Consider the following 26,255-nt stretch of genomic DNA (forward strand, 5'->3'; position numbering starts at 1 on the left):
ATTTTCCAAAGAGGGGGCGTTCATTTGAGGTAAAAAAATAAAAAATGAAAATTTTTACAAAACTTAGAAACATCGTTCAAACCAACTGTAAAGTGTTTCTGTGTTGTTTAATTCCCCCAAAACGTAATTATTTGGCATCCAATTTAATTCAGTGTGTCTTAAAATTATGCATTTAAATACGGTACCTCATGTATTCCGTGCCACGCTCGCGACATTACACATTACGTCATCATACCCAAACAGCTGTGTACTCCGATAATATTTTCCTTAGTACATGCGGGTAGCAATACACAATGCCAGTGGTTTGACACGCTGCTTATGTGCCAGCTTTTAAATTAAAAGTTATTAAAACTGCCGAAGAAAAGGTTAACACTTTGCCGAAAATTTGTTTAAAGTCGACAGGAAGCTTGTGCGCGGGTGGTGCAAAAACAAATCAAAAATGGATTTACCATTTAATTTTCTATTTGATGATTGGATACGTACCGTACTTAGTATAAACGTTTTGGATTTACGGTACATGGACTGTTTAAAAGTGTGTTTATTTCTTAATACATTGGATACATACTGTAAATTACTTATTATGTTGACTTATAAAAATGAGGTAGGTGATTTTTTTTTCGTTCTTGTTGACTTTTTTCCCCTCCAAAACGGGTGGGGGGCGTTAATTAGAGGAGGGACCTTAATACGGGAAAATACGGTATTAAAAATTAAAAATTCTGATTCAATACGCAAACGGTGTTAAAATCATTTGTTTTGCCAACCACCAGATAAACAGATGTTAACGTGTGACGTCACGGCGATCTCTCCTATATATTTACAGAATATCTCTAAAAACGATGAAATCCAAGACCTCTTAAACTTACTGTGTATATACATGTTGTCAAAACAAAACCATGTGTTTGTCCTAGATTTTGATACAAACAGTTTTTCATTGTTTTTTTTATATATTTTCTACCAAAATTTCCCAGACCAATTATGGTTTCAAGAACATAACAAAATATAAAGGCCATTGATGAATGAATCACTGACCGCGTTGTTTTATCTGACAACACTCATCATGTCATCAATAATAGTCGAGATGTTTTCAGTAACAATTCCTTCATCACCATCACAAAACTCGTAAAATGACATAAAGAAAATATCAAAACACAAATATAATGATTACTTGTTCATAATTTAATAAAAAGTAATTGATGAAAACTTACGTTCTTTCTGATTTTGCACAATATTTCCGTTTTCTTCTCGCCTGTCCATTTCTGGTCTTAGTCTTACGTTATTTTTTTAGAAAGTGACCTTCACAGGAAATTATTTTCATGAGACCGGTGACAAAAGGAGTAAACCGCGGGAAAGGACGTCAATTTCTGTTTATAATACACTAATACAGTCCTCTTCTTACACTCATACAGGTAGCTTGAACATGTTTAATTAGGCTATCTCTAAATTATCTGGAAGGTGGTCAACTCGCACAGATCGCTCTCTCTGACTTGAATAATTTTAATGGTCCGTTCGTACTCAAATCAACTCGTCCTCGTTTCGGTCATGAGTCACAGTGGCTATGTTGGACTCCTTTATATCATGTCCGAATGACAAAGAAATTGTGTTTTTGAACATAAAATTTTCAGAATTCTAAATGTTATGGAGTCCTGCCCTACAGCCTGACGTTGGGAAAGAATATTTTGCAATCTGTACCCTCCCCCCACCCTCCATTTGGCCCTCAAATTAATGGGTGATTTTCAAATTCAGTGAGGCTTTTTAATTTCAGTAAAATATATCAACAAAAAGTGCATTATCTGATGCATCCAAACTTAGTGCTCTTTCCGAAACTTAGACCTTCCTTCTCTAGTTTCACTTTCAACTGAAATAGCAGGGCTTTTTTTTAGGAGTTGGGGAAGACACTGGGCGCTGGTCAAATGGGGAAAAATCACGAGAAAGAGGCCAATTTGGGGAAAATTCACAATATTATATCCATCATGTGATACTGCTTTTACAGTGTATAACATTAGCCATTAGATTTTTTACAGCAATTCAGATTTTAAGTTATCCTATTTCAGGGATCAAATTTAATTTCCCCCCCACTAACAATGCAGTGCCATTTTTTCCACTAGCAACATGGTTGGTTCCACTTGGTTATTTGGTTTCATTATAAATGTTCAGCTCCGTTTCCAACATTTTCACGGTTCGGACAGGCCGGGACATTCTAGTTTTGGAAGAACAAACCAAAAGTACTCGATGATTCTTTGGACTTTTGGTTGGACGCGGAAGTTTTAAGTTCTTTCAGGTCACTGCCCATGGTGTCGCTAGAATTTTAAGTATCCCTTTCGCTTTTCGCCTAAAGAAACTTGTGATTTTCCTCTCCGTTTTCGCATTTTCAAACCACTGACCAAAACGAAAGTAAATTTCGTCTAGACGCTTACTTAGATATCCAATAATTTCATTTAAAATAGTGACAAGCGTCTACAAGTGGTCACGTGTTTATCGTTAAAATAACTACCCCAAAGGACAGTTTGAGTGAATTCGTCGATAATCAGACGTGATCGCGAAAATATTCGAGTGCCATGATTTCCTACTCGGATTTTTTTATTCTCACTTGAATTTCGCGAGTTAGTGACCGCTAAATTCGATCACAGAAAAATAAGAATTGGAGATAGATTGGGGAAATTCATTTTTTTGGGGAAAATTGATCTTTTGGGGAAAAATTTTCCGAGGGGAAGACGCCGACTATCGGTGTCACTTTCTTAGTAAAAAAAAACCCTGAATAGGAGCAGAAAAATGTGCAGCTTGATACAGGCTCAATTATTACAGACTCAAACCTGCGACAGGGTTAGACACTAACTTATTTGAACAAGGTTCCCGAAGGAATCTCTACTTTTTAAATCTGGGGGTCCTCCTCAGGCTTTGGGATCCCTCATAATATGATACATAAAAACAATCACAACAGGTGTCTTATGAGAAGTTACAGTCGTGATCCCAGTGGGATTCGAACCCGCAACCTCTGTATTGAGTGGCTGACACCTTAACTCCTACAGAAGAATGTATCCAAACTGATATCAATTTACATGTTTGCCAATGTCAAGACAAGGTCTCGACTTTGGAGACACTTGTATCTTATAGATATAATCATTGTCAAGTCTGTTGTGACAACCACTAAAATTTATAATATCAAAAAAAAATTCTTGAAATTTTTGACTTCTCTTCATATATATTAAAATATAAAATCTTAAAATTACCTGGCATTTATATTTCCGATGATACAAAATTTATTGTAGTTTCTCTTTGAGGTTTGAAGATATAAAGTGTTAAAGTAAGGGAATTATATTTTTAGGCATAAAATTCTGTTTTGGATTACTTTCACATTGAAATTCATATACAATTTCATTTTGATGTTTGAAAGTTTGATTTATAGTTAATAGACTTATGTTTCGAATCGGAATCAGTAAGTACACAGGAGTCTGAGATTCTATCAATAAGACCATAAAAGTCTATCTTTACAAAAAATACCTCCTATATATATAAAATAAACACCAGGAATGAAACGTCAAAAACCCAGGGTCCCCGGAAAATACGCAGGGAACACAGGGTGATCGCAATTTAGCGAGCGTTGTTAAGAAATAACACTAAAATACACCTACCACACTCGACAACATTCAAATCTGATACACTTGACAAGAGTAATCAGACCACAGGAGTCTGAAATTCTATCAATAAGACCATAAAAGTCTATCTTTACAAAAAATACCTCCTATATATATAGAATAAACACATATAGGAGGCTATGCAGTTTCTAAAAATAGTACACGTCACCTACATGATGGCACTGAAACATACACGCCAGAACATTGCGGCGGCATATAAACACGTAAAAACTTGAGTCTGGAAGATTGGAAAATTAATTATAATTTATTTAATGTCAAAGTAGAATCTAGTTGACATTTGTGGTGCCTACAACGCAGAAATTGTAAACTACACACACGACCAGACATAGATGCACTGGTGTTGAAGTTGAAACTTACCGGGCTGAAACATATTCTTACGGTAAAATATAAACAAATAAATTCATCAGTTAGATATTGTTTGTTTCAGAAAATTTGATGTACACATATAGGAGGCTATGCAGTTTCTAAAAATAGTACACGTCACCTACATGATGGCACTGAAACATACACGCCAGAACATTGACAAGAAAGTAGGTATCCAGCCGGAATCCCAGCTTTTAGAAGTTGGTGTTCCTCCTCAAAATTTGGGATCCTCGGGCCCCCGGGACACCGTTAGTGTCGAACCCTGTGCGACCCTCTGCTTGCAAGTCAGATGCTCTACCAACTGAGCTAATCGGAAAATTGATATCATAGACTAATTATATAGATTATATACACACTGCTACATTCCCCCCTCCTATTTTTTAAAGACTAACTCGGATTCTTTTGACTAACCCAGCCATTGCTTCACCCTAGCTCTAGGATTCCAAGGCTAGTCACCACACTCATGGCACCAATGTAATAGGAGCGGAAAAATGTGCAGCCCGATACAGGACTCGAACCTGCGACCTGCTTGCAAGTCAGATGCTCTACCAACTGAGCTAATCGGACAATCAATATCATAGGGCTAAGGCTAATTATATACATATATACACACTGCTACATTCCTCCCACCTTTTTTCAAAGACAAACTCAGATTCTTTTGACTAACCCAGCCATTGCTTTACCCTAGCTCTAGGATTCCAAGGCTAGTCACCACACTCACAGCACCAATGTAATAGGAGTGGAAAAATGTGCAGCCTGATACAGGACTCGAACCTGCAACCTTCTGCTTGCAAGTCAGATGCTCTACCAACTGAGCTAATCGGACAATCAATATCATAGGGCTAAGGCTAATTATATACACACTGCTACATTCCTCCCACCTTTTTTCAAAGACAAACTCAGATTCTTTTGACTAACCCAGCCATTGCTTTACCCTAGCTCTAGGATTCCAAGGCTAGTCACCACACTCACGGCACCAATGTAATAGGAGCGGAAAAATGTGCAGCCCAATACAGGACTCAAACCTGCGACCTTTTGCTTGCAAGTCAGATGCTCTACCAACTGAGCTAATCGGACAGTCGATATGATAGACTAACTGTATACATTATATACACACTGCTACATTCCTCCCTCCTTTTTTTCAAAGACAAACTCAGATTCATTTTGACTAACCCAGCCATTTCCTTAGGATCTTTTGATGTTACTTTGAGTGGAAAGTCGGCTCCCATAGCTTTTGCCATTTCCAGTCTCTTTTCATCCAAATCTGTAATACAGACTTGTGCAGCCCCACATGCCTTAGCTGTCAGTAAAAATAAAAGTGGTAAGAATTCTGTCCTATTACACAACATTTGAACATAACGTAATTTTCTATAAAGTAATAGAGGAATGAAAATTAATGCAATGCAAATCTTTTTTATTTACTGAATTACATTCGAAATCTAATTCATTCCGTTGCTACTGTTACGATAAAAAAGGTCAAACATAAAAACTTTGGCGACGTCACTGGTTGGCAGTCTTCCCGACAGTGGTCTTTTTCACCATATGCTTTGCGCTTTCTGTTTCAATTGCAAATCAAACAAAAACTACTCGTGGATAATACTAATAGATACACCTTTCAAACGATATCCAGCAAAAAATAAAATTCACATTTTTCACATTTCAAATCACTCTGCGTCTGTGGTCCGTCAGTCCGAGCACACGATTGGTACCTTAGGTGGTAGGAGGTGTGGCCTAGGACAATAGAAATCCTTTGTATTCATTCCGTATTCACTTAATTCTTTTGTTCCTTAAGTGGTCATTCTATTGTTTTCAAACAATGTAATGACCACCTAATACATGAATCGTATGGGCGTCCGTCCGTTAACAGTTTCTCGTTATTGCATCTCAGAAACTACTGGGGGGATTTTGACCAAACTTTGTCAGAATGATGTATTGGTACCCTAGTTGTGTCCCCCTGAAAATCAGTCTGGTTCAACAGAGTGAGTTATGACCCTTTGTTTATTTTTATAATTTACATAGATTCATATAGTAAAAAACTTTGAAAATCTTCTTGTCCAAAACCACAGCGCCTAGGGCTTTGATATTTGGTTTGTAGCTTCATCTAGTGGTCCTCTACCAAGATTGATCAAATTATTACCCTGGGGTCAAATATGGCACCGCTCCGGTTGTCACATGGTTTATATAGATTTATATAGGGAAAAACCTCTTTACCAAAACCACAGGGCCTAGGGCATTGATATTTTGTATGTGACATCATCTAGTGGTCCTCTACTAAGATTGTTCAAATTATTCTCCTAGGGTCAAATATGGCCCTGCCGTGGGGGTCACATGGTTTACATAGACTTATATAGGGAAAAACTTTGAAAATCTTCTTGTCCAAACCACAAGGACTGTGGCTTTGATATTTGTATTGTAGCATCATCTGGTGGTTCTCTACCAAGATTGTTCAAATTATCCCCCTAGGGTCAAATATGGTCCCGCCCCGGGGGTCACATGGTTCATATAGACTTATATAGGGAAAGATTTTGAAAAACCTCGTCCAAAACCACAGGGCCTAGGGCTTTGATATTTGTAATGTAGCAACATCTTGTGGTTCTCTACCAAGTTTGTTCAAATTATCCCCCTAGGGTCAAATTTTGCCCCGCCCCGGGGGTCAAATGGTTCATATAGACTTACATAGGGAAAAACTTTTAGAATATTCATGTCCATAACCTACAACATTCAAATTTGGACCACATGTATAGTTTTGAGTGGCAAGATGAACCTTGACATGAGTTGACCTTGATCTAGACCTAGTGACCTTCTTTTACATTTCTGTAGCTACAGCCTTCAAATTTGGACCACATGCATAGGTTTGTGTACCGAAACAGACTTTGACCTTGACATTGACGTAGTGACCTACTTTCACATTTTTGAAGGTACAGGCTTCAAATTTGGACCACATGCATTGTTTTGTGTTCCGAAATGAAATTTGACCTTGATTTTGACCTAGTGACCTACTTCCACATTTCTCAAGCTACAGCCTTCAAATTTGGATCACATGCAAAGTTTTGTGTTCCAAAATGATATTTGACCTTGATTTTGACCTATTGACCTACTTTCACATTGCTCAAACTACAGCCTTCAAATTTGGACCACATGCATAGTTCTGTGTACAGAATTGAACTTTGATCTTGAGATTGACCTAGTGACCTACTTTCACATTTCTGAAGCTACAGGCTTCAAATTTGGACCACATGCATAATTTTTGTGTTCTGAATTGAAATTTGACATTGAATTTTACTTAGTACCTACTTTCACATTTCTCAAGCTACAGCCTCCAAATTTGAAGCACATGCATAGTTCTGTGTACCGAAATTAACTTTGACCTTCAAATTGATGTAGTGACCTACTTCCACATTTCTCAAGCTACAGCTTTCAAATTTGGACCACATGCACAGTGTTGTGTACTGAAATGAAATTTGACCTTGATTTTGACCTTGAACTAGTCCTGAAATTGGAGCATTCAAAAATGGCTCAATAGTGGGTTGTTACTGGTTGAAATTGTCAATACATTTTTTACTTTTATAATTTTTCAGCAACTAGGAACGCAGAAAATCCAGCCGACCTGTGACATAAATAGATTTTCCTAACAAACTTTTTGATTGGTTCGCTGCATGCAATCGTAAATAGAAACCCTGAGGAAAGCGATTTATTTTTAGCATAGGTATCCCGGGAAAGTACCACTATGGTTCATCATTGACTTGGTCTCGATTCAATGGTATATTTTTTACTAATTTTCACGACTTCGTAAGTTTTTTTCTTCTGAGATTTTTGCATATTTTATGGGAATTTCAATAGGTCTTTTTTAAATTGAATGTGTGAAATTGCACATCCCAACCATTGGTCCTAGATTCTGACAAATCAGCACATAAAAAGCAAACTGTTAACTATCGTGGCACATCATAAAACAGTAAAACATCAGGAGGTGTAAGAATTTTGTACTGAACTTAAGCAACTAAAACACACAGACACAGCTACAAGCAAATAAAAAATATAAAAAGTAAATGAAGAAAAAAACACAAAGAGTTCAAGCAACATAAAGCAGAAGTCAATGGCACATAGCAATTTACATGCAGGGCCAGTCAAGTCTGGTTTATAGGTAATTTAAGAACATAAGGCTAGTAATCCTTTTTAGCTCGACTTTTCGAAGAAAATGTAGAGCTATTGCACTCGCCTCAGCATTGGTGCCGGCATCAACCTCGCCTTAAGTTAAAGTTTTCGATAAAGTCAAATATCTCTGTTACTATCAGAGCTATTGACTTGAAACTGAAAATAGTTATTAACTATCACAGTCCACACCAAGAGAACCAATCCCCATAACTCTGATTTGATTTATGCCCCTTTTGATAAAATCAAATACCTCTGTTACTATCAAAGCTTTTGACTTGAAACTTGAAATAGTTATTTGCTATCAAAGTTTACACCAGGAGAAACAATCCCCATAACTTAGATTTGAACTTTGACAGAGTTATGCCCCTTTTTAACATAGATTTTTTTTATCGAAGTTTTGAACGTCCAATATCGCTGTTACTGTCAAAGCTATTGACTTGAAACTTAAAATAGTTATTTACTATCAAATACAACACCATAAGAAACAATTCCTATAACTCAGATTAGAATTTTGACAGATTTATGCCCCTTTTACTGGCAAAGCTCTAATTCAGAGTCAAGCACTGAGAAAAGTCGATCGTGATGTCATACAGACAGCTCTTGTTAAAATGGGCCTGGCTATATGTTAAGCTCTCAGAAGATTGTTAATTTTATATAGAACATAAAGCAGACTTATTTACTGCTGTGTATACCCAATAATCCAATATGCTGTCCTCCATAAAGCCAAGAACTGGGGAAAGGTGATTTACATTCCACAACTATGTATCCACTGAGGAAAACAATGCAAAGAAAAAGTAGACATTGTACTTACAATACCAGACTAAGGGATTAAGGACTTCAGAAATACTTTTCAAAAAAAAGTAAAATTACTCCCATGTTTTGGGGTTTAATTAAGGTCAGGGACATGGGGATTTCACAACACTTCTGTAGTGTTCTGAAGTACAGGCTATTCTTTTAGCAAATGAAGTCTAAATAGGAGGACCACATTGCTCATGGGCAATGCATGACCCTCATTGATATGAAGGTCAGTAGGTCAAAGGTCAAGGTCACAGTGACAGTTCAAAAACTGTTTCAGCTTGATGTCTAGAGAACCCCTTGATCTAAGGTCCTCAAATGACAGTTGTTGTTAACTTATATTGACTTTAAAGTCATACTGTTAGTGGGTCAAAGATCAAGGTCGTGGTTACTGTTAATAAGAAAAACATTTCCACTTGTTCCCTTTAGTTAAGTTATGATCCCTGAATTTAGTAGGCATATTAATTATTGATAGTGGATGATCGTAGACCACTGTAGATTTTATGGTCATTGGCCCAAAGGTCAGGTTCACACTTACTTACCAAAACCTTTTCCACTCAATAGTTTGTGGACGACTTAACCTAGGACCTTTAGTTTTGGCAGGCACATTGCTGACCTGAACATTGAATGACCCCAAGTGAGTTTGATGTCAGTGGTCTAAGGTAAAAATTACAGTATACTGTAATTGTTCATTAAAAGAACATTCATCAAGGACCCCAAGTACTCGAGATTTCGAGATTTCGTTGTCAAAGGTCATGGTCACTGTCCCGAGAAGTCACCCATCTGTCTGTCCACTCAGTATGCTTGAAAAAGGGAATAGGCACATCACTTGGGGCAGATTTTGTTCCTAACAGTATGCTCTTGTTTTTCTAGTTTTACTGCAAGTGGAGTTGATATGGCAGCAGCAGTACAGACAAGCTCCCAGCACTGGAGACAACAAGGAAACAGTTTATATACAAGTGTGAAAGAGGGCCTTGCCCCAGCTGTCAGTAAAGAAAGGTTTAAACAAGCTATTCAGTGCTACCAGAGAGCTTTTGACTCGGGCAAAACAGAAGATGAACAGGTGTTTTAAACATTTTATTTATCTGTAGGGCTACCATTGATTGATGTTTTAACTGACAGATAGTCAAGTGACAAATATTGGCAATACATTGATACATCAGCTGACCTATATGCAAAAGTTTCTTATATACCACCATTTTGTTGAAATTGGTTATTATATTACAGATGCTATTACCAAGTTCATAAATTATAAGCATTGTCGTTAAAATTCAAAATCATCTATGTAATACTGCAACTTTTGTCTTGTTCCCAGTATTTGAACTTCCTCTTTTATTTTCACACAAAAGTTTAATTGGACATGGATTTGCATTAATTGTATTTAGAGTATGATAATTGATTGCAATGTCAATAGTTTAGAGTTTATCCACTGTCTTAGCTCAGCTTACAGGAAGTAGCTGTTAGTGCCATGTGTCATTATTTTTAACACACTGTTTAACACTGATTTAATTGTATGCTGAATTGGTTAATGTATTATTATGATGACCATTTTCAAGACATTCCTGGTATCTCATCAGTCACTCAGATTTCTTACATTTGCAGAAATCATTGTTCTAAACATGCATAAACGTAGGTTTCATAAAAATCTGTACAGTTTGATACGTAAAAATGTAAATTTATAGTTTTCTGCACACTTCTCTAGGCCTCAGCTGCAAAGAACCTGGGCATGTCATGCTGGAGACTTGTCAAGTTGATGGGAGAGGGGGAGATATCGTACCTGGACACGTACATGGTTCTCTATCATTGTAAAGAAGCTTTCAAGTTCTTTTCCTTTGCCTACATACATGGAAAGGCTGTCAAACCAGAAGCCTGGACTACTGGTAAATTGTTTTATACAACTTTGTAAAATTATTATACTGTATATACACCCCCACCCACCAAGCTTTATGGGGAAGTGGGGGCAGCTATATAGGAATCACTTTGTCCAGTCTAGTCTCAGCTCGGGAACCCATACAAGTATAATTTTAGGATCGTAAGACAATACCAGGTTCCATAACTCTTGACTTCTGTTTTGACAAAATTATTTCACCTTTTGACTAGGAAGATTTCCCAAAATTGAGTTTTCTTTCAATATTTCTGAAACCTGTACATTTGAGTAAAACTGCATATAAACTTTACATATCAAGTTTTATATCGCGGCCTTCTTTTTTTTGACAAAATAATTTTCTTTCAATAAATATTTCTGAAACTAACAAAGAATATGCTTTGGAAATTCAAGACAGGTTGTAAGCCAAGTTAACATACCCTGTCCATTAACTCGTGACTTGTTTTGATGAAATTATGTTCACTTTTTGTACTTGGAAATTGTCTTGAAAATGCAATTTCCTTCAGTATTCCGTAAGCATATTGCATGAATTGGACTGAAAATTTACATAAATCACAAATTGCATTTACACACATCAAGTCAAGTTAAATATTTCATTTTGGCAAAATTGTTTCCCCTTTGTGGTCTTTAAAATTTGGCTATTGAAACTGTGAATAAAAGATTGTTTTTCCCCCAATAGCTCTGAAACAAATTAAGGGTATTTCATTGACATTTCATATAAACTTATAAGACTCCTACAGCAAGTTGACAGCATGCCCTATAACTCCGATTGAAATTTGATATACGATTGTCTCCCAGCCTAATTATAAGTTAAATCTTTAATATTTTAAAGATGAAATTGAAAAAGAAAGATTGAAAGGAATTTAATGTGGTTTGTACTTCATTTTTTTCTTGACTGTCTTAAACTTTTCAAACATAAAAGCTTTTGATGTCAGTATTGTCAGCATTGACTTCAAGAAAGTTTAGCATGTTTCTAAGAAATTGACACAATGCTGATAAATTTTATACACTTTGTCATCATGAGATGACCTTATCAGCAATTGACTAGCAGAAGAGTCACAGGTTTATTAGGAATATTATTTCTAAAATTAACTCCCTTCTCTTCTTGTACTTAAGTTTCTTCATTCTTTTAATTATACACAAGACACAATGTGTATAGGGCTATTTTTAAGTCAACCCTTTACTATTTCACATATTAAACTAAGTTTTTTTTATAGTCTAAAACCTGATTATTAGATTGGCGATGTTTTTGGGCCACGGATGAGGATGGATGGATGGGTGGCATCAAGATCTTCATTTCTTGATCTTCATTTCTTTTCAGTGACTTAAGCAATAAAATGCACCCAGGGTTTTGTTTGGTGGGACTTAACTCAAAAAGACTGGAGTAACAGCCCTTTGCTTAGTAAAAAATATGCATTAAGGGCCTATAAGTATTTGACATGGAGTCATGAAACTAAGTTGGAATGTTGTTTGGCATGTGAAGTTGTGCACATGAGGTTTTATTTTGGATCTACCCCTCACTCCACCCCTACCTCGAACACAGAATGTTTTTTACTCTTTCAGTTTCTTTTGTATTGACTTTCTAGTTATCATTATGTTTTTAAGAGTGCGTTAGAATTCAAGTGAACAAGACCTTCATGTGGTTAACATCCCAGATGATCTGATTTACTACTGGTCAGCATTCAGATGCTTGGATATGTGTTGTTTATAGGGTGCAGTCATCTGTTTATAGACTAAAATCTGCTTGTTTTTGTTACCTAGGTGTTTTATCATCCACTAGAGCATGCTGGGAAGATGTTTCAAGCAACATCCTTGAAGACCTTGAGTTTGATGCTCGTTGCCAGGCACTGTATGACATTGCTCAAGCTATAGAGGTGGATATTGTTAAAGCTCAGTCGTATCTCAAATTGGCAGAGTGCCATTTTCATCGTGGCATACTGGCTTTGCAGGTTAGTAAATTCCTAGAATGTCCAGAAAATGTGAGGCTTTCAATAAAGTCTGTTCATTCAATTAATAAGAAGATCCATTGAAAGCATTTTGGAGCAAAATAATAGCAGAAATGGTTTGAGCTTGTTAGCTCACCTGTCACATAGTGACAAGGTGAGCTTTTGTGATCACACAGCGTCCGTCGTCCGTGCGTGCGTTGGTCCGTCCGTCCGTAAACTTTTGCTTGTGACCACTCTAGAGGTCACATTTTTTGAGGGATCTTTATAAAAGTTGGTCAGAATGTTCATCTTGATGATATCTAGGTCAAGTTTGAAACTGGGTCACGTGCTGTCAAAAACTAGGTCAGTAGGTCTAAAAATAGAAAAACCTTGTGACCTCTCTAGAGGCCATATATTTCACAAGAGCTTCATGAAAATTGGTCAGAATGTTCACCTTGATAATATCTAGGTCAAGTTCGAAACTGGGTCACGTGCCGTCAAAAACTAGGTCAGTAGGTCAAATAATAGAAAAACGTTGTGACCTCTCTGGAGGCCATATTTTTCATGGGATCTGTATGAAAGTTGGTCTGAATGTTCATCTTGATGATATCTAGGTCAGGTTCGAAAGTGGGTTATGTGCCGTCAAAAACTAGGTCAATAGGTCAAATAATAGAAAAACCTTGCGACCTCTCTAAAGGCCATATTTTTCATGGGATCTGTATAAAAATTGGTCTGAATGTTCATCCTGATGATATCTAGGTCAAGTTCGAAACAGGGTCCGTGCCTTCAAAAACTAGGTCAGTAGATCTGAAAATAGAAAAACCTTGTGACTTCTCTAGAGGCCATACTTTTTTGTGGATCTTCATAAAAATTGGTCAGAATGTTCATCTTGATGATATCTAGGTCAAGTTCGAAAGTGGGTCACATGCCTTCAAAAAGTAGGTCAGTAGGTCAAATAATGAAAAAACATTGTGACCTCTCTAGAGGCCACATTTTTCATGGGATCTGTATGAAAGTTGGTCTGAATGTTTATCTTGATGATATCTAGGTCAAGTTTGAACTGGGTCAACTGCGATCAAAAACTAGGTCAGTAGGTCTTGAAATAGAAAAACCTTGTGACCTCTCTAGAGGCCATACCCTTGAATGGATCTTCATGAAAATTGGTCAGAATGTTAACCTTGATGATATCTAGGTCAAGTTTGAAACTGGGTCACGTGCCTTAAAAAACTAGGTCAGTAGGTCAAATAATAAAAAAAACCTTGTGACCTCTCTAGAGGCCATACTTTTCATGGGATCTGTATGAAAGTTGGTCTGAATGTTCATCTTGATGATATTTAGGTCAAGTTTTAAACTGGGTCAACTGCTGTCAAAAAATAGGTCAGTAGGTCTAAAATTATTAAAATCTTTTGACCTCTCTAGAGGCCATTTTTTTCAATGGATCTTCATGAAAATTGATCTGAATGTTCACCTTGATGATATCTAGGTCAGTTTCGAAACTTGGTCACGTGCGATCAAAATATAGGCCAGTAGGTATAAAAATAGAAAAACCTTGTGACCTTTCTAGAGGCCATATTTTTCATGAGATCTTCTTGAAAATTAGTGAGAATGTTCACCTTGATGATATCTAGGTGAAGTTCAAAACAGGGTCATGTACCTTCGAAAACTAGGTCAATAGGTCAAATAATAGAAAAACCTTGTGACCTTTCTAGAGACCATATTTTTCAATGGATCTTCATGAAAATTGGTCAGAATTTTCATCTTGATAATATCTAGGTCAGGTTCAAAACTGGGTCACATGAGCTCAAAATCTAGGTCACTGTGTCAAATAATAGAAAAAACAAAGTCATACTCAAAACTGGGTCATGTGGGAAGAGGTGAGCGATTCAGGACCATCATGGTCCTCTTGTTTTTGAGGAGTAATTGGCCAACACAGTCAGACCCTTAAGCCAAACTCGTAATTTAATGTAAATTCAAAACATCCTGAATGAATATAAACCTTGATGTAAAATTTCAGATTGACTTCCTATGTATCATATACCAAAAAAGTAGTTTTGGTAACAGCATATATAGGAATTGAAACAGGCAGACTGTCTGACATTTGGTTTGAGAAACAAGTATCATTGATGGAAAGAAAAATTATTTTACATTTTCACAATACATAAGAAAGGTAAATTTCAAAATGTTACATTTTTGCTCGACTATTCAGAGAATAAGGATAGATATTCTACTCACCACTTTGTCGGTGTATGCGCCTGCATCCCGCCTTGGTTAAGTTTTTTTTACCAGTCCACCTTTGACAAAACCTTTAGACATAATAGCTTTGAAACTTTCAGCATTTGTCTATGTTTAGTTTTAAGCACGAGTACATTACCAGTTCATATCTTTAGTAAACTGTATGGCTTTGAAACTTTTTCGCTTGATTGTTATAACAGTCTCTATCTAGGCAAGAGAATATAACCCTGTAAAGTATTTTTGCTGAATTATAGTCCTTATGCGCCCGTTTGAAAAAATGGATGTGTTAATAAATGTGATGGCATATGTGTCTGTCCATCTGTCAGTCCATCCGTCTAATTCGTGTCCGGAATGTTACTCGATAACCATTAAAGGTTAAACTTGGCATATAGGTAGATGACAAATGAGACTATGTGCAGAGCACTTGAACCAACTCTCTAGGTCAAAGGGTAAGGTCACAAGTTGAGCAAAAGGTCTAAACACCATCATACTTTGTACAGAGCATAATTTAATAACCATGCAAGGTATTGACATTAAACTTAGCATGTAGGTAGGTGGCAATGAGATGATGCCTGCAGAGCACATGAAATTTTGCTTCCATCATCCACTGATATAACCCCTAATCCTAGGCATATTTTTGCAGTGCTTGACTGAGCTCTTGTTGAACTTGGATATTGGTACAGTTATGTTTTTGTACAAATCCATGTTTTGTCAAAACTATTTGACCAGTGGCTTTAAAACTGATCTCCATCTGTAGTCAAGGGTATGTAGCTATGTCAAAGATATTTGGCTGAATTTTGGCCCTTTTTGGACTTGGAAATCAGTTAAGTTTTTCGTACCATTCAGTATTTTGTCTAAACTGTTTGACATATGGTTTTGAAACTTTGACCACAAAAACAGAAATGTAGGTCTAGTAAGAAAGGTTGTTTATAGTGTACATATCTGTTTGCATTTCAGAAATGTGACTATAAAAAATGTTTGTCAGCCATGAGAGAATGCTACATGCCCCTAAATGAGGCACCACGACTGACAAGTGAGGACCATATGTTGACGGAGATAAGAGTTCTGGAGTCTGATGTTTTGATGCACCAGTGTATGGCCGAGTCCATTCAAGCTAGAGCAATAGGTAGGTACCAATTCGGTTTAGCTTCCATCAGATTTGGAATAGAACACAGTCTGTGTCCAGAAAGTTGGGAAAACGTATAGATGTGGCAAAAAATGGGAAACTGTTTTTTAAGAAAGAATGTAGCTGCTCTATTAAAAACAGTAATTTCCCTTAAACTTTAAACAATTGTGCAAATTTTTATGAATTGTTTTACACAGATGTAGAAAAAAAACAGGTTTTATTTTCTCAGAAAGTATTTTTTCGTGATAAGAGAAATGTAAAGCAGAGTTAGTAATTCTGAGTTTAAAAGTTAAGCAATCTCCTTCTCCAAAAGCACAAGGCCCATAGCTTAGATGTTTGGCATGTTGCATTGTCTATTAGTCCTCTGCCAGAATTATTCAAGCCATGCCCTGGGATAAAAATTGGCCGAGGTTCAATTGTGTTACATAAACTGATGTAAGAAAAAACTTTAAAAATCTTCCCTTAATCCGTAAGACCAAGAGCTTAAACATTTTGCTTGTTGCATTGTGTAGTGGTCCTCTGCCAAGTTTGCTCAAACCTTGCCCCTTGGGTAAAATTTGGCCTTTCCCAGAGGTTCATTTGTTTTACATAGGCTTATATAGGAAAAAATTGAAGAAATCTTCTTGTCTTAAACCTCTAGCTCTCAGACTGGAGGTTAGATATTTTGCTTGAAACATTTTGTAGTTGTCGTCGACCAAGTCCATATAAGTCCCTGTGGTTAAATTGATCCCAACCAATGGGTCACTTGTCATCTTGTCTAAAACCTGAAGGTCTAAAGCATAAAGCATTGTGTAGAGATCCTCTTCCAAGAAATCATATGCACATTTGAGTCAGTTGAGTAATCTAGGGACATCTTGGCTCCATGTTAGTCCCTGACTGGGGGAACACTGGAGGGAACTATAGGAATGCCATCCGTCCATCCATCTGTCCATCCGCAAATCTGGATCCTGCAATAACTCAAGATGTATTCAAGCTAGGTTCATAAAACTTGGTATGTGAATAGAGAGCAATATTATGTAGATTATATATGTACAAAATCTGTGCTTGTCGGTCAAAGGTCTCTGTTGAAAGTCAAGTTAAATTGTTTTTCACCGGTAGGGGACTTCTGTATTACCACTGCAATACTTGGTCACTTGTTAAATGTGTGTTTTTTTTTGTTTTTGTTTTTTTCATAAAAGTCAAAACTAGTGAAGAACGTATTGTCTTGGTAATTTTTGATTCATATGAATTCTAGAAGTTGGTGTTAGTGAGTTTAATTTAACTTTTCCTGTAGGTTTATGTCAACTTCGAACAGACTACAAAATCAATAGTGAAGAAGGTAAAGTTTGTCCAGGCTAGAGCAAGCAGTAGATATGTGGTTCACACATGTAATGTTGGGTGGAAAATGCATGTACTAAGGTTAAAGTGACCAGATCTTTAGAAACTTGGTTTTCATGAGGAAGTTCTTCAGTGTAAAAGTGTATTAATCTTGTACTCTTCAGGGGATTCATTATTTGATAAAGTGCTGCTGGAGGAAGAATCACTCAACATTGATATGGTGTGGGAAGTTATTGATTGGTACAAACAGGCTACCCTTAGAACCAGGTATATTAATATTATATAGTAAAATAATATGTGACTGGGTGTATATCTGGCCAGTTGTTCATTATTATACCCTAGATACAATGTATAAAGGAACTATATTGGAACCTCTCATGTCCATCCATAATTCTTGTCCATTCCTATCTTCTAAACTGCTGGGAAGCTTTTCCTTTAACTTGCATCGACTGTTTATCTCATCAAGAAGATGGATGTGCGCAACACACAACCCAGATAACTAGGACTCTGTGTCTTCTCCTTACAGTCTATACCAGCAGGAAGATTTTCATAAAACTTGCATCACTTAATTATATCAACATGATGTGCAGAGAGCACAACCAAACTGGTTAGGTCTTAATTCCATGGTTGCTCTTAGAGGTTAAAGATGAAATAGCTTACATCTTGCATATTTTACAAATTAATGAGGAAAGCAAAAACAAAAATCACTATAATAGTGCTATTTCATTTAGTAGCATATTTAAATGAAGCACAAGAAAGCTGAGTTCTGGTTTAGTTTTATTACTTATAGGTATAAGGTTTGTATTCTGCAAAATAACTTTTTCTGAAAGAAGAACTATCCTGCAGCTATCAAAGTATTTGATTTTTTACATGGAGTCACCTGGCATTGGGAATGCTAGAGTTTTTTTTTCTGGCATGCGAAAAATCACCAAGAATGCCAACCCGGTGTGCAAGAAATATGATTCTTAAAAATCTTAGGGGCCTCCGTGGTGGGTGGTTTATGTCGCTGACTTCAAGTCACTTGTCCCTCACCGATGTGGGTTCGAGCCTCACTCGGGGTATTGAATTCTTCATGTGAGGAAACCATCTAGCTGGCTTACGGAAGGTCGGTGATTCTACACAGGTGCCCACTCATGATGAAATAATGCACGGAAGGGAACCTTGGAACGTCCTCCACCATCAAAGCTGAAAAGTCACCATATGACCTATAACTGTGTTGCTGCGATGTTTAACCCATCAAAAACAAAACAAAGTTACAAAACTTCTTGCATTACTAAATTGGTCTGTTGTAAACATTTATGCAATAAAAACCACGTATATTATATATATGGACGTTAGGTTGACTGGTCCATCTAAACTAGCTGCTCATAGTACTACATTGTATATATAATATTTCTTGGAGATTTGAGGAACTTATGGCCAATGACTTCAGATGGTACTCACCACTGTTGGTTCGAAACTTCACGAGGATTGTAGAATTCTTTCATCTGAGGAAGTTACCGCCTGGCTTACAGAAGCTTAGTTTTTCTACCCAGGTACCAGCCCCTGTCTGAAATAATGCACCTGGAGTCTTCTTCCGTTTGAAAAGCGCTGGAAAGTCACTGTATGACCATTGTACCAGTTGACTTGAAACCTAACAAAGTATAGGCGAAGGGTAGGGTGCAGCTGTGATGTTCTATACCTATCTGTCCTCCTGTTCCAAATTGGTAATTCTCTAAAATTGCTAGTTGGATTTCAAAGAAACATGGTAGGGATCTGTCAAATCTGTAAAAGATCCTTAGGAAGCAAAAAATGCAACTAAGAAGAATAATAGCAGACTCAGTTTGATTGAGCCTGTTCAAAACCAAGTCTGTTTCCAGAATTATCACAAGTGTTTTTAGGTGGAACTTAAACTGACAGAATTTCAAGTTGCATTGAATATTGATGTTTTCAGGGAGATAACTGAAGTGGAGCTAGAGGCAATAGCTGTGAGTCGTACAGGACGGGTGTATGATAAAGTTCTCAAGTTGAAGTACAAGGCAAAAGAATACTACAAACTGGCCATACAGCTGGCACATTCTATGTACCCAAGGACTTTTGCCATGGAAGGTTAGTCAGTGACTGTAGACAGTAGTACTGTCTCTTAGGATTGCATTGATTTGCTAGTTGCCCCTACAGAGACCCAAAATTTTAGGTAGTTACCTTTGAAAATGTTTTGAGTTTTCAGAATTTCTAATATATCAGAAGGTTTTGAGTTCCATAGTTTACAGCCTGAGTAAGCCAAATATTTCGGCAAAATTCAAATCTAGGTTTTGAAACAGTAAGTACTTAATAACCATTACAGGTATTGACTTAAAACTTGGCATATCGACGCTGTGCAGAACACATGAATCAGGTAGGTAAGTCGTAGGTCAAGGTCATAAAAGGAGCTCAAAGGTCAAATTTGACCCTCATATTTCATATCTGGAGCATAACTTTGTAACTATTCAAGATTGACTTCAGACTTGGCATTCAGGTAGCTGGCAATGATACAAATTGTGATGCAGAGCACATGTACCAGGTTGTTGGGTTAAAGGTCAAATTTGTCCTTCATATTTCATGTCACAAACATAACTTGATAACTATTCAAGGTATTAACTGCAATCTTGGGACGTAGGTAGGTAGCAGTGAGATGATGTGCAGAGTGCATGAAAAGGTCTATAGGTCAAGGTCACAGCAAGGTCAGATATGTCTAATATTTTGTGTCCAGAACATTACTTCGTTACCAATTAAGGTATTTACTTCAAACTTGGCATATAGGGAGTTGGTGAGGAGACAATGTGTATAGCCATAAACTTGGTCTGTAGATCATAGGTCAAGGTCACAAATTGATTTCAAATCTGTGTCTGGAGCACATTCAATGTGTCTACTTAATTTGGAATGAAGTGACTTGAGGTTTGCAACAATCTACGTTACTCATCCCCCCTCCCCACTCCCCAACCAACACACACATCTAAGAAAAAGATTTGTTCAGTATAAGTAAAAAGGTTTTCCATGTAAATTATTGTAATCAGGGAGTAGGATGTTGTTGGATTTGTAGATTAAAATGGCCTGTTTGTTATTGACTTGAAAATTTCATCAGTGCAGTTGTTAGTATAAGTCGTCAGTTGACATAGCAAAATTCTTTACAAGAATGATTCAAGCTGCTTGTTTTATTAAGAAATACAGTGTCCAAATGAGGAAGAATGTATGTATTAAAAACATTTTTAGCTCAACTATTCGAAGAACAGGAGAGCTATCCTACTCGCCCCGGCGTCGGCGTGCGTCAGGGTCCTTCCATGTCCACACCTTGGTTAAAGTTTTGATGCACTTTCTCTTTATGTCTGTAATTACTGTATGGATTTGTTTCGAACTTAAAACACACATCATATGACACAAGGGCCATATCTTGTAGGGTGGGCCGGTGGTCAAGTGGTAACACGCTAGACTGCCAATCCAGAGGTCCGAGGTTCGAATCCCGGTCCAGGAACTGGAAATTTCTGAGATGCTCTTGAGTGTCTCCCACCTGACTAAGGGGCTTGTACTGGTATTTCCCAGGAAAGACGGCTTTGCGTGTATCGGTGCTATACACTGGGCACGTTAAAGAACCAGACTGTCTATTCGCAAAGAGCTAGGCTAAGTTAGCCGGACAGGCCTGTATCTCTCTCTGTTCTCTCTGTCTGTTCTGGGGGCTTTATCCAGGGTTCGCACAGGTCTGGAAAAGTCATGGAAAACGAGATTTGTCTGGAAAAGTCAGGGAAAATTGAATTTTTGCATTTTGTCATGGAAATGTCATGGAAAATTAAAAAATCGTCATGGAAAGTAGGAAAGTGATCTGGAATAAGTCTGTATGTGCATAAAACGATTACATCTGTTTTAATTTAATATCAGAAAAATCCAGATTTAAACGCGTAATCGGACAATCAGTAATTTACGTCAATATTGGGGTCGAATCTGGTTGGGTACGAAATGACCGTTGAGTTTACTATTGCACCGTTTCCGGTTTATTTTCGTTGTACTTTTAAAAACGAAACTAAGCGTGAAATAGCTAAAAACAGTCAAATATGAGTCAAAAAAGAAGTTGCCGATACAACACTAACTGGGAAAGGAATGAACAGTACAAAGCATGGTTAAAGCCTTTCAAGACGGATAACAGGAAAGCCTTATGCACCGTCTGTGACAAACTTATCGATCTGTCAAATATGGGCGAAACTGCAATAAAATCGCACATGAAAGGTGGAAAACACGTTGCAAGCATTGACCTCCGTGATAAAACAACAAAAACATGTGACACATTAAAATCTTTTTTCAAACCTGTGGAAATAAAACGCGCGGAAACTGTCGTGTCTGATATGTGTATGCCCCCACCCACTCAAGAACAATGTCCAAGACAAAGTGCCGGTGGGATAGACTCCTTTGTGTCTAAGGAGGATGTAACAAGGGCTGAAATAATATGGACACTTAAACTTGACCATAAACTTGACTCACTAAAACAAACAGTAAACAGCTGTTGGAACTTGAACTTTACTCTTGAAAAAGAAAAAAAAACTGAAGTCTTACTTTGCAAATAGTTTGAAATAAAAGTCTTTGTATGCCAATAAAATGAGTGTATCATTGCATTTATTTCGAGTTTCGTATGTTTGGATTGCGTCATGGAAAACCAGGCAATGTCATGGATAAGTCATGGAAAAGTCATGGAATTCTTGTATCCAAGATCTGTATGAACCCTGTTTATCTCACTCAGTCCCTCTGGTCAAATCGCTCTGTGTCTGTACTAGTAGAGGATGAATTTCGCGCCCTGTGTGGCTGCATTTGAACTGTGTAAAGCGCCTTTGAACGTGTTTAACATGAAAAGGGTGCTATATAAATCTGGTATAATAATAAACGTAATATTAATATCTCTTGCACCAGTATTTCATGAATTATGAATTTTTTACCATATCCCTTTTGTTACTAAATAGATTTGATTCAAGCTTAAAGTGGTTGTTCCACATCATCACCCACACCATATGACACAAGGTCCATAATACTTCTACCAATATGTGTTATGCCCTCTTTTTACTTAGAATTTCAGGTTCAAGATGTGATGCACTTCTGTTATATCTCAGTTATTACTAAATAGATTTGATTCAAACATAAAATGGTTATTCCACATTATTAGTCACATGATATTACACATAGTGCATTTCTCTTCCAGAAATTTTCCATGCATTTTGTCCTTTCTATACTTTTTATGCCCCCGAAGGGAGGCATATTAGTTTTCAACTGTCTGTCCATTTGTTAATTCGTTCGTCACAACGTTAACTTTTTGCACGAAGGCACTTTACTCGCGAACCACTGCACCCAGGACCTTCAAACTTCACATGCTGATGGTACTTATTGAGTACACGACCCCTACTGACTGGGGTCACCAGGTCAAAGGTCAAGGTCACCAGGTCAAAGGTCAAGGTGCTGCGGGGGGCATTTGTCACCATTAGTGACAGCTCTTGTTTAATGTTTTGAAACACTTTATCTCTGTTATTACTTAATACATTTTTCACAGACTTAAGCTATTGTCCAATATTTTAATTCACACTGGAGTCATTAAACACACCAGCGACAGCTTCAGCTTCCTCAGATGTACCCTATTTCACTATCACGTATCGAAATAGTCAAGTGCGCTGTCTCTTGTGCAGTGCTTGCTGTTTTCCAGTTTGGTGTATGCTCAAAAGAACCCCTAAGATCATTTCTGTGTTTGAAAACTGTTTAATTTTATCAAGGATATAAATCCTTAAGTCTTCAGAATGGATGATATTATAATAAAAATGATTTGAAGGGGAAATAATATTGCACACGTTTTTTGGGGGATTTGCCGTCATTAAATTTCTGTCACACTAGTTTTCATATGTTGAAAGATACCACACTGAAACAAACAAATGTTTTTATAGAGTGGTACAAGGAAGCTGCACAAATGGTGGAAAAATATCAACAGGACACAGTCTCAGCAGAAGAAGAGAGGAAGAAACTTGAAAAAATGGAGATCTTGAAAACGCTTGAAAAGGAAATCAAGCAGCTGAAGGACAAGGAGGGATCAGATAATGAGGATTTCTTGAAGTTTGTCTACAAAACTTTCCCTCCAAAGAAGAAGACAAATAAACTGAAGCTTCCAAAGATTGCGGACCAGGATTTTTACTCGAAGATGAAGAAGGCGTTGCAGAAAGCAGTGGTGCACTATCATCCTGACTCGGTAGATGAAGAAAAACATGGTAAAAAATGGAAAGTCTTGTGCGAAGAGATCACAAAATACTTCACACAGAGGTATGAAAGGATGAAGTAAAACATTGTGGCGATATTGTTGAAAGTCATGGTTGTGAAATACCATTCCAGTTAAATAGAATTCCAGCTTTTTACTTTTACCCTTTTTTTTTATATAAATATTTCAGAAGCAAATCACAACATTGCTGAGGAATGACTTGTTAGATCTTATAAGTAAGGAGTAGATGTGACTGCAATATTATTGTGTTCAGTGATTGATGAAAGGTGATTTGTGAAGTCCTGTATGGAACATTGTATACACCAGACATTACATTTCAATAAATGATATTTCAGATAAAGGGAGAAAAGTAGGCCAGAGGCATTTTGTTCATATGACCCTTTTAAGACATTGTCCAGCGTCAGCATTGGTTTTGTGGTTTCTTTTACAAATAATTTTTCAGTTATAATCAAGTTCTATAATGAGGTGTTGTTTTTTTTTTCACTTGAAGCATTAAATGTTATTTGTCATTGTGGCAATTGTAAAAGAAAGTTTTTCTTGCAATTTGATCTTGTTGGAATTTTATTTTTGATTTTGTTTAGTTTCAAACTTAGACATTCAAGTTTAATGAAGTATTCTTCCTTTCAGTATATTTTTTAACTATAAACGGCTTGACTTTGATATTACTTGTTAAAAATGCCTCTGTTTGGTCAGATTTCATGTTGGCTTGAACAGAAATTGTTGTATTATGACAAAAAATTCCACATAGGTATACAGTGTATACAAATAGGCAGAACTTGTGACCCGTGACCCAGATTTACTTCAGATAAACTGACTTAAGTGACTGCAGTATGGTGTATATAAGTTGACCCAGTTTTGACAAAATGTGCTTTTATATGCCATCTACATGGCTTGTTTTTGTCTTGTTTGTTTTATAGACTTTGTACATAATAGATAGATTTGTTTTAACTTTGCATGTTAAAAAGTTTTAGTGGATAGATTTGTTAACTTTGCATGTTAAAAAGTTTTAGTGCTTTTATGTTCTGATGGGACAGGACTAACTTTAATAAGATAGTGCTGTACAGAATTTTATGACATTGTAGTGGTTCATACTTCTAGAGTGATGTTTTTTTTGTTATCCCTAAAATCTGGGGATGGGAGGCATTTGGATTTGTCTTTGTCTGCCCAAATTTGTCGAATGTCTGCTTTGTATTTCACTCAGCCAGATCAGAGTTATGGCCCTTGACTAAGAAGTATGTATAAAGGGCTAAACATCTGTCAAACATGTCTCAAGTTGTTTTTTGACCTAGACTCATAAAACATGTAAGATTATTATTCAGCATGTGAAGTTGTTATGCAACTTGGATTTAAACCTGTCCCTTAAAAGTTACTTTCAGTTTCTTTAATCTTACATATCTTGTTGATGTTTTATAGTATCAGGCTTCTTCACATCTGCCAGACCCAGATATTATGAAGCTTCACTAACATGACCATATAGTGACAGTAAGTGGGGACACTAGTATCCTATAAACACAAATGTAGTTTTATTCAGCTACAGCTGATTTTAAACTTTTAGGCTTCATTTAGATTTCTGAATGTTCTTTGTCACTTTGTATCCTTGGTGAACTTCAGTAAATAGGGCTGTCATTGCTAATCTGTGATTTGAAGACAGTATGTTAAAAATCATTCATACTCCACCACTGTTGCAGCCAAGTTGACAGTTACTAGTGAAGAACAGATTGTTAGTGGGAAAAAACAGAATGCTGGTTACTTTAACTGACAGCTTTGTATGTTGAGAACAAAGGTTAAGTTAACAGACAGGTCTATAAAAAAGAACACTGGTAAGATTAACTGACAGCTTTGTATGATTATGGGGAACAGTGTTTTAGGTAACAGGCAGCTCTATAAAAAGGAACAGTGGTTAAATTAACTGACAGCTTTGTATATGGGGAACAAAGGTTAAGTTAACAGACAGGTCTATAAAAAGAACACTGGTAAGATTAATACAGCTTTGTATGATTATGGGAACAGTGTTTAGTAACAGGCAGCTCTATAAAAGGAACAGTGTTAAGTTAACTGACAGCTTTGTATATGGGGAACAAAGTTAAGTTACAACAGGTCTTAAAAAGAACACTGGTAAGATAACTGACAGCTTTGTATGATTATGGGGAACAGTGTTTTAGGTAACAGGCAGCTCTATAAAAAGGAACAGTGGTTAAATTAACTGACAGCTTTGTATATGGGGAACAAAGGTTAAGTTAACAGACAGGTCTATAAAAAGAACACTGGTAAGATTAACTGACAGCTTTGTATGATTATGGGGAACAGTGTTTTAGGTAACAGGCAGCTCTATAAAAAGGAACAGTGGTTAAGTTAACTGACAGCTTTGTATATGGGGAACAAAGGTTAAGTTAACAGACAGTTCTATAAAAGAACACTGGTAAGATTAACTGACAGCTTTGTATGATTATGGGGAACAGTGTTTTAGGTAATAGGCAGCTCTATAAAAAGGAACAGTGGTAAAGTTAACTGACAGCTTTGTATATGGGGAAAAATGGCTTAAGTTAACTAACAGTTC

The 26,255-nt window shown here is 36.8% G+C and overlaps 1 protein-coding gene across 1 annotated transcript; it reads left to right on the top strand.

Annotated features, from left to right (window-relative positions):
- The first annotated feature begins 1,297 nt into the window (after positions 1-1,297).
- LOC123531202 (uncharacterized) lies at positions 1,298-25,696 on the top strand. The gene is made up of 8 exons (XM_045311996.2): positions 1,298-1,406; positions 9,837-10,026; positions 10,666-10,843; positions 12,610-12,797; positions 15,963-16,131; positions 17,613-17,715; positions 19,382-19,536; positions 23,373-25,696. Exons 2-8 carry the CDS (start codon positions 9,859-9,861, stop codon positions 23,759-23,761), a joined length of 1,350 nt encoding a protein of 449 aa, XP_045167931.1. The 5' UTR covers positions 1,298-1,406; positions 9,837-9,858; the 3' UTR covers positions 23,762-25,696.
- Positions 25,697-26,255: the final 559 nt, after the last annotated feature.

The sequence above is a fragment of the Mercenaria mercenaria genome, chromosome 11 (genome assembly GCF_021730395.1).
Source record: "Mercenaria mercenaria strain notata chromosome 11, MADL_Memer_1, whole genome shotgun sequence".
NCBI classification, from domain to species: domain Eukaryota; kingdom Metazoa; phylum Mollusca; class Bivalvia; order Venerida; family Veneridae; genus Mercenaria; species Mercenaria mercenaria.

Excerpts from the sequence above, each read along its gene's own strand:
- LOC123531202 (XM_045311996.2), top strand. The coding sequence starts at position 9,859 with ATGGCAGCAGCAGTACAGACAAGCTCCCAGCACTGGAGACAACAAGGA. Across the intron at positions 10,027-10,665 it reads GCAAAACAGAAGATGAACAG|GCCTCAGCTGCAAAGAACCT; the intron begins GTGTTTTAAACA and ends ACACTTCTCTAG. Across the intron at positions 10,844-12,609 it reads ACCAGAAGCCTGGACTACTG|GTGTTTTATCATCCACTAGA; the intron begins GTAAATTGTTTT and ends TTTGTTACCTAG.